Raw genomic sequence first — 12,923 nt, 5'->3', positions numbered from 1 at the left:
ACTCGCTAGCTTCCCGTCTCATTTCCAACAGAAGTAATGTCTGTCTGGGAGCAAAAATTAAGATGATTTCTTTCTCCTAGGTTCTATCACCGCATAAATCACATCAGTATTGGAATACGTTCCAAGTATTAATTATGAGCATTCTGTTTTCTTTAAATATAAATGAGGCCATTTGCTCGCGTACAGTTGGCATTTGATAAATTTTCCGCAAGTAGCTGTACCAAACTTAAATTAACGAAAATCATCCACACCTTGACACAAAAAAAAAAAAAATTTTTTATCATAACTGGGACTATTTACTACGGTAGTATTTTTACCTATAATTTTACACAAGTATTCCAACATTGACAACAAAAATTTATTTTACTCCATTTTAAAATTAAATAATTAAAAATAATCACATGTTTAAATGTCTGGGGAAAAAAAGTATATTTAATTGAACAGTGAAATTTTTTTTTTTTTCAAACTTCGCTCACACAATAGTTTATTTAACGCACACTTGAATCATTCAGAGGTTGTGCTGGCCCTGTCACCGCGCCAGGTTTCTTCTGAAGCTCTGGGCACACTGTGTGTCCGAGTGGGCGGGTCTTCAGTACCTCCGCCGGGGCGAATAACAGCGGCGCAGTTATTCAGACAGTCCCTCAACTACAGTTATAGGCAGAGCCTGGACCAGACCTCCCCCCCCCCCCCCTTTTTTTTTCTAACAGAGATAAAAAAAATGTTTTTTCCTTTATGTACATTGTTTTAATTATTTTTTTAAACCTTTACACAATTATTTTTAAAACACGTTAAAACTAGTTTTTAAATCAGTGTTTCGATTGTCAACGTAAATTGATTTGAAAAATTGCAAATAAATGAGTGTAAGTGTTCTGCACTGTCAACATGGTATCACGTCAATTGGTGGTGGTTTTGTTACTCACAGTTGTAGATTCAGACACGTTCTGTACGCACAGCATATTCCGAATAATATTACTCTGGTGTAATATTTCATCGGTAACTAAATTTAGGCCTTACTGTTTAATTGTTTTCTATGATTTATTAAAAATTGTCTACTTTTTTTTCCCCCCTTTCCTTCGCAGGCCCCCTAGACCCATGGGTCCCGTTGCCATAGCAACGGTAGCACCGGCCATGTGGGGGCCCTGGCCTGGACTTAATTGGCGGATTCGTTTTGCGATAAGCCTAAAGATCACCTGGAGCCAAAGAAAGACTCTCAGTCAAAGACGTAACGATTTCCAGGGATACCCTGTTGAGGCGTCTTACAAAGCTACGAGCCAATGAAAGGCGGGCAGACGTTTTTTCCGAGAGTTGCTAAGACTGTGCCGCCCTACAAGATCATTGAACAAGAGATAATTTATAGTCCCTATTATCACGGACTGACCACTTAATAAAAAGGTTTTTCCCATTAAAATCAGGCGAAATAATGTTTTTTTTTTTGTTACAGAAATTTTTTAATTGAAGTTTGAAGCCAAAAATATACTGCGAAATATCTGGGTTTCTAGCCACGAGCATTGAAGCCTAGAGCTCTCGCGACATGTCAAGACATCAACAGAGCAGCAAAGCAACTCAGCGATAAAGTAATTCAGCAGCACAGCAACAAATCACAGTAGCACAGCAACTCAAGAACACGCAAAAGTCAAACAAACCTATTCTGTGTCTATCATCTCGTTGTTCAATACAAACACGATATGTCGTTACGTCAAAACAAGTTTTTTCCATTAAATGAAAAAAATAAAAAAGTTTTAATAAGTTTTAAACTTTTGGCGTGATACTCTGACAAAGTCGCAATTTTTTTTTAACGTTTTGGGTTCAACCAGTAGAGTGAAATAAATTAATTTACTGAATTCATTCTTTTTCAGACTAGCTGTCAGTGCTGATGGCTATTTCATGAAGTCTATGATTGAAAAGTAGCTAGGCTTCTGGGTTGTAACCGTGTCTTTGGCGAGTAATTCACCGACGTTTCGATCGACATTGCAGTCGCCATTATCAGGGAGCAGGTACCTTGTAACCGGTAGGTAACTGCTCCCTGATGATGGCGACTGCAATGTTGACCGAAACGTCGGTGAATTATTCGCCAAGTACGCGGCTACAACCCAGAAGCCAAGCTACTTCAGACAATGGCCGTGAAAGCCTCCGAACGTTATTATGATTCGGAAAGGTCGCAACCCTGTCTGGTCGTCGGACCAGCCATGTATCTCACCTCGTCTTCCGCGCACTCACTGGTGGTTGTGGTATTCTGTTCCGTTGTCGGCACTGCTCCACGTCGCGTGAGCCTGCTCCCGCCCGGGGGGTTGGCACGACTGCAGCGCCGAGTCACGCCGGCGGCGTGTCGAATGCCGCCCAGCTGTCCTCGCCTGTCACCCGTCACGTGACACGTGACACATGACACGTGATACGGGCCTCCCTCGCACCTGCCGTAGCCACACAGAGTGTTCCTGAACTAGCGGCCCCAGTATGGCGCTTATATTTCATAGTTTATGAGTACCTACATTCTCTTTATATTTGAATTTTGAAAAAAAAAAAAAAAAATTGGTTGTCTGTAAAGTCGGTTTACGGACGATAGTTTAACGTGACAACGTCATAACAAAACATTCAAGAAATGATTGCATACTTTATGAATAAAATTGAATCATTTTTATTTTAATAATAAAAGAATAAATACTTGAAATTATACTAGTAATCAGATTTTTAAAATGCAAAAATAATTAACCTTTATTGCCAAAATTATTGTTGTAATGAGCAATGAAAACCACATTAACTGTTCACTTCACTTTATGAACAGTCGTGTGGAAGAGAGATAGATGCGGCGCAAGCGTACAATGAGCGTTACGGGACACAGCGTAACGGAACAATATGCGTAACGGGACACTCCGTAACGGAACAATTTGTGTAACGGGACACTTTTTCGTGCGTGCAACCGGCGTTCATCGATTTATTATACGTTGTCACGTCAAAAATTGTTTGCACACTAAAATCCTCAGGGAATTGTTAGAACTCCGTTTACAGAAAACCGTACATTTTATACTCTGGGTTTGTATTTATTCGTTTTAAATGCGTTGTTCTTAATTCAGTTGTTTGATAATTTCGATGAAACAAGTCACAAATAGGCCTACATACACATATAATGTTATTAAATACATGAAAAACACATGTCAAATTTGTACGAAAGGCATCCTAGTTAAAGTAACACGCGTGCAAACCGGTATTAAATACAGACTATTTGCAAACACGGTATGTTTCGCTTCTGTCGTCTATAATGGCAAAGAAATACGTTCAATTTGAATTTGTCAGTGAGCAGTTTCTTGTTTGCGGAAGTATGGCGTGGGTGAACGAGAAGTGGTGAAGACCGCCACTAGGCCAGGTGCGAGCCCACGGAGCTAAAAAGAATTATTTTTTTTTGAAGGGGAAAAGTCATTGCGTCTTAACAAGGGGCACGTGTTTAGGGGCGGGAAGGGGGTGCGACTTCCCTCCTCCCCTCCCCCCCCCCCCCCCGACACGCCTGCTCGTAAGCACAGAACAATGAGGGAAATAAACAAGCGCGACTCTACAGTGTAAACTGAAACCATGTTTCACGCGACATGTGTCGCTATCTGTTGGGCGGGCCCATAACTACCAGCAAATAAAAAATCGGAATAGAGGTTCTCATACAATTTTTTTTTTTAGTTAATACGTTGTTTTTTTTTTTTGTTATATTAAGTTATCCCCTAACCTAACTAATAACTAAGTGTAATTGGGAGGGAACTAATTTAACCGATGCGAAAATACTTCATGCTGTTTTGTAATAAACCGTCCTGTAATAAATAAAGGAGTCGGAGGTGCAAAAACTCATTGTATTACACACCACAAAATTAGTGGCTACCTAAAATAGAGTGAATTTTCACTGGTTTGTTTGCCTGATAATAGCTTATACATTACTTCTCCTAATAAATTAATGTAGTTATGTGAGCAATATATTATGAAAACTACTATCTAGCGGACGGGCCCATAACTACTTCAAAAAACTAGGTCTCAGTCTCGGTAATTAGAGTTTCTCCCCTGTGCTCGTAAGGTCGACTGCGGCGGCGGATCATTACGGCAGCCCACCCCTAGCGCCCGGCGGTGATCACATGACCCCCTGTGGTGGCCTGGGTGCCTCCCTGCCCCCTTGCCCCCCAGCACACCTCCAGTAGTGAAGTATGCTGTAACTTCCACAGCAGACTTACACAGAGTTGCATACAAATAGGATAACATCTGCCACCTATTTCTACTTTTAATTTTTGTTATCTAAATATTTGGCAATTGCGCTGACGCACAGGATCAGACATCCGTGTTCAGGTGTGACGTGTGTTGCCACTGAAACTGAGCTAGTAACAGCTCGACGTGCAGACAGACCTGTCACAGCCAACCTACAGCCAGGTCAGAAAAAAACTTTTCGGTCGCTGGATACTGCCAAAACCTTTTTTTTAACACGCTTGAAATAAAATCATAAATTCGCGCTCCGATTCCAAACAAAGTTGCGAAACAATCTAAGAACGGACTTAAAAAAAACGCGCCATTGAAAAGTTTCCCGAGCTGCTAACTCCGCATTCTTTTTTATTTTTTTTTTCCAAAATGAAAAGTAGGGGGGGGGGGGGGGGGGGGAATTATAATGAAAATGTTGCCCGCGCATGCGACTTGTACGCCCTGCAAACTCACGGAAACTCGTTTCCCTTGTTAAGTCCCTCCGAAAGAAGCGCTGGGCGAGATTATTCCACTCTTTTCGTTCTCTGCGGCTGATAGCCTACCTGCTTTGTCTCCGCGCTGCACGGCTACGTGTTTTCATTCAGGGGAAGTTGGTGCCCGTGGTGGGGGAAGTAGGGGTGGGGGTGGGGGTGGAAACAAAAGCCGGTCGCCGCACAATGGGCGAGAGGCAGTCGGGGGCGGGTACCCCAGACAGTCATTACCGAGGTCTCCGAAGTCACGCCTGCAGGTGCTGACTGGGAAGCCTAAGATGTGCATCAAGTTCTGTCCCTGCCCGAACACGCCCGAATATTCACCTTCGGACAACCTCGGGATTTGTTTTATTTTTGCGCAGGAAAAATGAATTCAAATAATAAAAGTGGTCGGTTAGGTTAGCTACATTAAAACACTATGAAAGGTTAGTTAGGTTAGTATAGCTACATTAAAATAAACAGAGAAATATAAATATATATAAATAAACCCGAGGTTGGCCGAAGGTGAATATTCGAGCGTGTTCGGGCAGGGACAGAGCTTGATGTACATATTAGGCTTCCCCTGGCAACACTGCTCGACAGCGCAGGGCCCGCGCAGTGTTGCCAGTTGGTGCTTCCTGCGGGACTCCAAACCAAAACATTCGAATTCAATTCCTTTAATGAATATTAACTAGAGAATTAACTTTAAGAGTATTGCAAGATCTTTTTATAAATTGATTTTTGGGTATAGAGTAGACGTATAAGTACTTGATTTAAAAACAGCTAAGCATCATGTTTAAAAAGTAAATAATATTAATTTATTTTAATGTCTTAAATCTATAAATAAACTTGTTCAAAATTGTATAATGTAATAGATATTTGTTTGAAAATTTGTCTTTGAAATATTATATAATTGTGAAAAATTTAAAATTACAATTGTTTTTAATTTTAGGTGTTTGAAAAGAAGGTTTGTATCTACAAAAACGTAAACAAATTATAACGAATTATAGGCATGAAAAAATTACTCTGTTCATTGTTCAGGTATTTTCTTTTTCCGAGATAGTTCGGAATATTTCAATTTTTTTTTATTAATAAGAATGAAATGGAATTAATATGTTGAATTACTCCAATTTCAAAAGTGGCACAGCAGTTATTTTTTTATTTAAAAACAGGACACCATTACGGAAAAAAAACCTTTTTTTTTTAATATTTAGCTCAAAAAAAAGTTGTGTAAATGTACGGCACAATTTTTGTTTCCCCCCGTGTAGCCAGCCAAACAACAGATGAGTCAGCAGGTTAGCCGGTGTTAAAAAGGGAAGCCTTCTTTTCACAGACGAGAGAGCCAAAACCCGAAGTTCGTGCTTTTTTCCCGTATCTTTAATGTAGCTATCCTAACCAAATCAACCCTCCACAATGTTTTCAAGTATTTATAATGTAGCTAACCTAACACTAATTGACCATTAGTATCCTTTTATCAACACCGCCACATTTATTTACAATGAACCCAAAAAAAAAAACCGAAGTTGCACGATCGGGCGTTTGGCTTTCTCGTCTGTGAAAAGAAGGCTTCCCGGCTAAAAACCGGTTTACACCCCACGTCATTCTTTTCCTTCTGTTTTTTTTTTTGTTTTTTTTTTGCGAAGAGATTGGAAGGTAAAAAGGAAGAGGATGGTGTGGGTCAACACCCACTAGCTGGTGTCGGAGCATTGCTCAGGGGAGCGGGGAGTGTAGTTTCTCCAGGACTGTGTGGGAGGGGATAACAAGGGGAAAGGGGGTGCTGGAGGCGGCCAGGTGCGTGACTTAGCTGCGCGCCTCCCCCCTTCCTTCCTCATGAAGAAGATGAAGAAGCAGAGAAGAACAACTGAGCCGCTCTAAGTTATTTACGAGACGCCAGGACCCGGAGACCGCCTCGCCGGTCGCCTACGTCGCAGGGCGTACGAAAGCCAGCAAATTAAATGTGTACTTATATATGTATGAATAAAAATAATAATAAAATTTCAGCCATCCTAAAATGGTTTGAAATTAATTATTTTTGTTCATACAAAAATAGTATCTGGCACATAATTGTCAATAACAAAAAAAGGGGGTTGTCTGTAAAGTCGGTTTACGGACGATAATTTCACGTGATAACGTGAGTGGAAGAGAGATAGATGCGTCACAAGCCGAACACTTAGGCCGATCGTGCCTCTCTGTCGCTTGTTCCGCGCTCTCGCTTGCACGCTCGGCTCAGGCGGAACGTGACAATGAGTCATGCTTTTTCGTGCGTGCAGCCGGCGTTCATCGATTTATAAGACGTTATCACGTCAAAAATAAATAAATAAATACTCAACACCCAATATTAATATAAACACATGTATTAAAATTAATAATAATCGAGACAACATTAAAAAAAATTAAAATATATAAATATGCTGATTTTTTGTTAAAATTTATTAAATAATAATTTAATAATTTATAATAATTATACATACACTTATATAAATAGGACACTTGAAATTTCACTTGTACAAGTTTATAAACACAATTACTATCACTAATATTCACCAAAAGTAAATACATTTTTAGTTAATATGGCCTAGTATTCAGTATTAATCACTAAATAGTATGGTTTAAAAAGCACGTGGATAATTTTTTATTTGTATGAAGCCTTTTTTTCACTGTCAGGTTTTTTAATTTTTCCTGCGTGCTACGCGCGCATCGTAAATATTAACTCTTATCTCTTTCTTTTTCATAAGTGTAATTTCTAAAAATTTTAAATGTGCGCGTTCTCGTGCGACGCGGTTCATTTTGTAATTTCTCTTGGTGTGCTCGAGATTACCTTGTTAGCATTCTACGTCATGACCAAGCACTGAACACGTCCATTAGTAGACAGTCTAGATACTTCAGGCGCGAGCCCGGAACATGACGCTACAGCCTGTCTCTCGCGGGAAGCCTACGATGTACATTCTGTATTGCACAGACCCGAACAAGCCCGAATATCTACCTTCGGCCAACGTCGGGATAATTTTTTTGTTTCTGTAGACTCAAAATATTAACACGAGGAGGATTTTAGGTTAAAGGCATAGTTTGAATTTATGGATACGTAAACGAACTGATTATTGATGTTGAAGGGGTAATTATCTTGACTAGTCCCTCTTCCTAAAAAAAATTTAAAAAATTGGCAATACTTTTTATTTCGTGCTACAAAATTTCCTCTATTTAAACCTTTTTAGTGGAGATAAGAGGATAATTAGATTAGTATAGCTACATTTAAAAAAATTGTGAGATTGTGTGAATGGTTTGTTAGGCCACGATAGGTACATATTAAATTATAAATTCCTAAACAACCATTAAAATAATTTGACAGAATTTTTAATGTAGCTATACTAACCTAACATAACCAACCATCCACAATTTTGTAAAGTAATAAAAAAACTGACGAAGTTGGACGAAGGTAAATATTCGGGCTTGTTCGGGTCTGTGCAATACAATCTCTCGCGGCCGTTGGCACCACTGCTCCGTCGAGTCGTTTACAACAAACAACACGGACACTAACAACTACAATGACGACCAAAACACTGTATCTCACATACTGTTTTAAAAATTTTGCAAATTGTCTTACTTTGGCGAATTCTGCTACAATAAACTTCGTGTCGCGTGCTGTTTTGCAACATTGTATACGTTTTCATTCACACCGAACTCCCCCTTTTAATACTAAAACAAAAAATCGAATACAATTTCCATTTCTTTCATCACTCTCTCTCTCTAATGCCACTATTGTCCATGTTAAATACATGACAAATATTCTCAAATAAAAAAACTAAGGGTTACCTGTGACATACGTCAATGACAGTTCTATCAATGTGATATATATAAAAGTTACGTTAGGATTAGACGATTTTGCCTGATTGTCAGCTGTTTGCTCAAATGTTGCATTGATACAAGTACGTGTGTAATTTTTGTTAAAAAATCTACGTGTTTGCCATGACAATTTTTTAACTGTAAATTTTATAAAAAAAAAGTTTGTATTCGTGATGTTTATGAACTAGGCAACAAAGTAACGGACGTCAATTTTAACGAAAGTAATTGAATGGTATTACTTCCAAGAGAATGAAATAATATATTCAAAAAGTCAAATAAGTGTTTGAATTAACTGGAATGCGTGAGAGATAGTACTGTTACGAACATGAGCAAGGCCGCGTCACGCGCAGGTGCAGAGCTAGCCGGACTGCATCACATCCCGCCGTAACATGAGATGTGCCGCGCGCACCTGGGTCGCCGCTTCCCCTCCCTCCAGCCCTCAGCTTCCCGCGCGGCGCTGTTAGTTTGACATCCGAAACCTGCCAGCTGCGGAGTTACGCGAGCCGCCGACACGTGTTTCGAGAGATTTCTGCCGTCGGGTCGGCGCGGAATTACGTGACTGGCGCCGGCCACTCTTGTGAGTTCTGGAATTGCGCCGGGGCCTATATATATGCCCGAGGACGTCAGGGCAGGGAGTCAGTGGAGTTTAGAGAGTTCAGGCAGCAGCCTTCCCGCAGCGGAGCTTCCGGGGCGATAGTGCCGCGGGTGCGGCAGAGTGGCGAAGTCCTTGGACGAAGGTTCCAGGGCAGGAAGTGAGTGAGTGGAGTCGGGAGTTTTCCCGCGGCGACGGAGTCCTGCGACGGAGACCCACGAGGGGTGCTGCGGCGAGAGTTGCGCCAGAGGTGCGGCCCAGCGAGGTGTGCGGAGTGTGGAAACTGAGTGACTGGGGAAGCAACATTTTTTTTAAGGACAATCGATTATTTGCCATTTTATATTATTTGTAAGTGACATAATTAGTGGATAAATAAAACTGTGTGTGTGATAAAAATCTTTAATTGGGCTATCCTTTACGAACCCGCGGTAAATCGTAACAGTAGGTACTTATCAGTGCCGTGCGCTATGGGGTGGGACGGGGTGTGTTCTAAGTTGATAGTGCTGCTTCTTCCTAGGCTTATTGTAACATTTTATTGGTGACTTAACTATTTAGAAATGTAAAACAAAATACATGGAGTGTTTAAGACATACCTATCAAAAATTATGTAGTCAGTTTCCGATATTCTTTGACTGGTTCTGAAAATGTGAAGTTTGATTTAGCATGATATCTTCGATATACGCCACTGTGGGTTTACGTTGGTTGTCATAAAATGTTCTCAGGAATTGACATAACGATTAATAAATAAACACGCTGAGAACCAGCCAATATCAGTCGATGTGCTGCCATCGTTATTGTACACATTATCTGTTTAGGTTCATCACTGAGTTGTCTGTGTGTGGCTGTGTTGTTTTTGATTCTGGATCTACTGTTCTTGTTGTTAAGTCTCCGTCGCTGTAAGCCAAGTGTGTTCGCGTGTGCTGTTGTCCAAGAGCATTTGACATCAGTCATGTGTTTATGTATTCATATTTGCTGTCCATTTTTGATGTCCAAGGTGTTAAATAGTTATAACATAGTTTTAGTTTACATTTTTTTAAATACATATTTTGATGATGCTTGTCATCAATAGTGAGTCAGTACAGATAGAGACACTGCAAGACAAGGAAGTCAGAGAAGTCAAAGTAGCCAGGGAATCTAGGGGAGTCTGGGAAGCCAGGAAACCCACCCAAGGAATTCAGGGAAACCAGGATATTCAGGGAAGTCAGGGAATAAAGGAAATACAGTAAAGTCAGAGAAGTCAGGGAAGTCGGGGAATCCAGGGGAAGCTAGGAAATACAGGGAAACCAGGATAGTCAGGGAAGTCAGGGAAACTAGGAAATACAGGGAAACCAGGATAGTAAGAGAAGTCAGGAAAGTCAGGGAAGTCAGGGAAGTCAGGGAAGTCAGGGAAGTGAGGATAGTCAGGGTGTGTGTCGCAGTGTGGCGCGGCGTGCTGCGGCCGGGCCTGGAGTCGCCGCTGGAGGAGGACGAGACGACGGCGCCGCCCCCCGACGACGACCAGGACTACGACGCCGCCCCCGCGCCGCCTCCAGCCGCCCCGGCGTCAACCCCCGCCGCCCCACCCCGCCCCCCGCCAGGTACCGACACTGCGCCCAAACCACGGGGGAGAATCTCTGATTACCGAGACTGAGACCTAGTTTTTTGAAGTAGTTATGGGCCCGTCCGCTAGATAGTAGTTTTCATAATATATTTGCTGACATAACTACATTAATTTATTAGGAGAAGTAATGTATAAGGTATTATCAGGCAAACAAACCAGTGAAAATTCTCAGCCTAGAGTAGCAATTGTAGTCTTAAAGTGTGTTATCAGCCGCCTAAGAGAAATAATCAGCAAGCTTTTATTAACGGTTGCACTAATAAGTGCCAGGCTCTATCAGCGTAAAACAATCTGAGGATATTATTTATTTCCTCTAATGAGAGAAATTTGTGTGAATAAAAAAATATAAAAATTAATAAAAAATTTAAATATCCAGGATATAAGCTAGGTATCACTCCTGTTGCTCTTGGATTTTTTTCCGAAAAAAAAAAAAATATTAAAACTGTAAATTTGCACTAGATTTTTATTGTTGTCGATACGATAGCGCATAAATATCAACTTCCACAATTTTTTTAAAATCCTTTTCAACTGGTCCGTGTTTTCCGTCCCGTCTGTCTGTCTGTGTGTCCGCCTGTCCGTGTGTACCTGTCTGTCCCGTCCGTCTGTCCACATGTCTGTCCCGTCCGTCTGTCCACCTGTCTGTCCCGTCCGTCTGCCCACCTGTCTGTCCCGTCCGTCTGTCCACCTGTCTGTCCCGTCCGTCTGTCCACCTGTCTGTCCACCTGTCTGTCCCGTCCGTCTGTCCACCTGTCTGTCCCGTCCGTCTGTCCACCTGTCTGTCCCGTCCGTCTGTCCACCTGTCTGTCCCGTCCGTCTGCCCACCTGTCTGTACCGTCCGTCTGCCAACCTGTCTGTCCCGTCCGTCTGTCCACCTGTCTGTCCCGTCCGTCTGTCCACCTGTCTGTCAACCTGTCTGTCCCGTCCGTCTGCCCACCTGTCTGTCCCGTCCGTCTGTCCACCTGTCTGTCCCGTCCGTCTGCCCACCTGTCTGTCCCGTCCGTCTGTCCACCTGTCTGTCCCGTCCGTCTGCCCACCTGTCTGTCCCGTCCGTCTGCCCACCTGTCTGTCCCGTCCGTCTGCCCACCTGTCTGTCCCGTCCGTCTGCCCACCTGTCTGTCCCGTCCGTCTGCCCACCTGTCTGTCCCGTCCGTCTGCCCACCTGTCTGTCCCGTCCGTCTGCCCACCTGTCTGTCCCGTCCGTCTGCCCACCTGTCTGTCCCGTCCGTCTGTCCACCTGTCTGTCCCGTCCGTCTGCCCACCTGTCTGTCCCGTCCGTCTGTCCACCTGTCTGTCCCGTCCGTCTGCCCACCTGTCTGTCCCGTCCGTCTGTCCACCTGTCTGTCCCGTCCGTCCGCCCACCTGTCTGTCCCGTCCGTCCGTCCACCTGTCTGTCCCGTCCGTCTGTCCACCTGTCTGTCCCGTCCGTCTGCCCACCTGTCTGTCCCGTCCGTCTGCCCACCTGTCTGTCCCGTCCGTCTGCCCACCTGTCTGTCCCGTCCGTCTGCCCACCTGTCTGTCCCGTCCGTCTGCCCACCTGTCTGTCCCGTCCGTCTGCCCACCTGTCTGTCCCGTCCGTCTGCCCACCTGTCTGTCCCGTCCGTCTGCCCACCTTTCTGTCCCGTCCGTCTGCCCACCTGTCTGTCCCGTCCGTCTGCCCACCTGTCTGTCCCGTCCGTCTGCCCACCTGTCTGTCCCGTCCGTCTGCCCACCTGTCTGTCCCGTCCGTCTGCCCACCTGTCTGTCCCGTCCGTCTGCCCACCTGTCTGTCCCGTCCGTCTGTCCACCTGTCTGTCCCGTCCGTCTGCCCACCTGTCTGTCCCGTCCGTCTGCCCACCTGTCTGTCCCGTCCGTCTGCCCACCTGTCTGTCCCGTCCGTCTGTCCACCTGTCTGTCCCGTCCGTCTGTCCACCTGTCTGTCCCGTCCGTCTGTCCACCTGTCTGTCCCGTCCGTCTGCCCACCTGTCTGTCCCGTCCGTCTGCCCACCTGTCTGTCCCGTCCGTCTGTCCACCTGTCTGTCCCGTCCGTCTGCCCACCTGTCTGTCCCGTCCGTCTGTCCACCTGTCTGTCCCGTCCGTCTGTCCACCTGTCTGTCCCGTCCGTCTGTCCCGTCCGTCTGTCCACCTGTCTGTCCCGTCCGTCTGCCCGCCTGTCTGTCCCGTCCGTCTGTCCACCTGTCTGTCCCGTCCGTCTGTCCACCTGTCTGTCCCGTCCGTCTGTCCACCTGTC

The 12,923-nt window shown here is 44.0% G+C and overlaps 1 protein-coding gene across 2 annotated transcripts in view; it reads right to left on the bottom strand.

Annotated features, from left to right (window-relative positions):
- Positions 1-12,923, bottom strand: part of LOC134537388 (dynein light chain Tctex-type 1) — a 250,492-nt gene that overhangs the window by 221,332 nt on the left and 16,237 nt on the right. For both annotated transcript variants that reach the window (XM_063377758.1, XM_063377757.1), the window contains exon 2: positions 2,218-2,408. In XM_063377758.1, coding sequence (XP_063233828.1) covers positions 2,218-2,408 — 191 coding nt within the window. The remainder of the gene's footprint in view (positions 1-2,217; positions 2,409-12,923) is intronic.

This window comes from Bacillus rossius, chromosome 12 (genome assembly GCF_032445375.1).
Source record: "Bacillus rossius redtenbacheri isolate Brsri chromosome 12, Brsri_v3, whole genome shotgun sequence".
NCBI classification, from domain to species: Eukaryota; Metazoa; Arthropoda; class Insecta; order Phasmatodea; family Bacillidae; genus Bacillus; species Bacillus rossius.
This window is presented reverse-complemented; position numbering and strand designations above follow the sequence as displayed.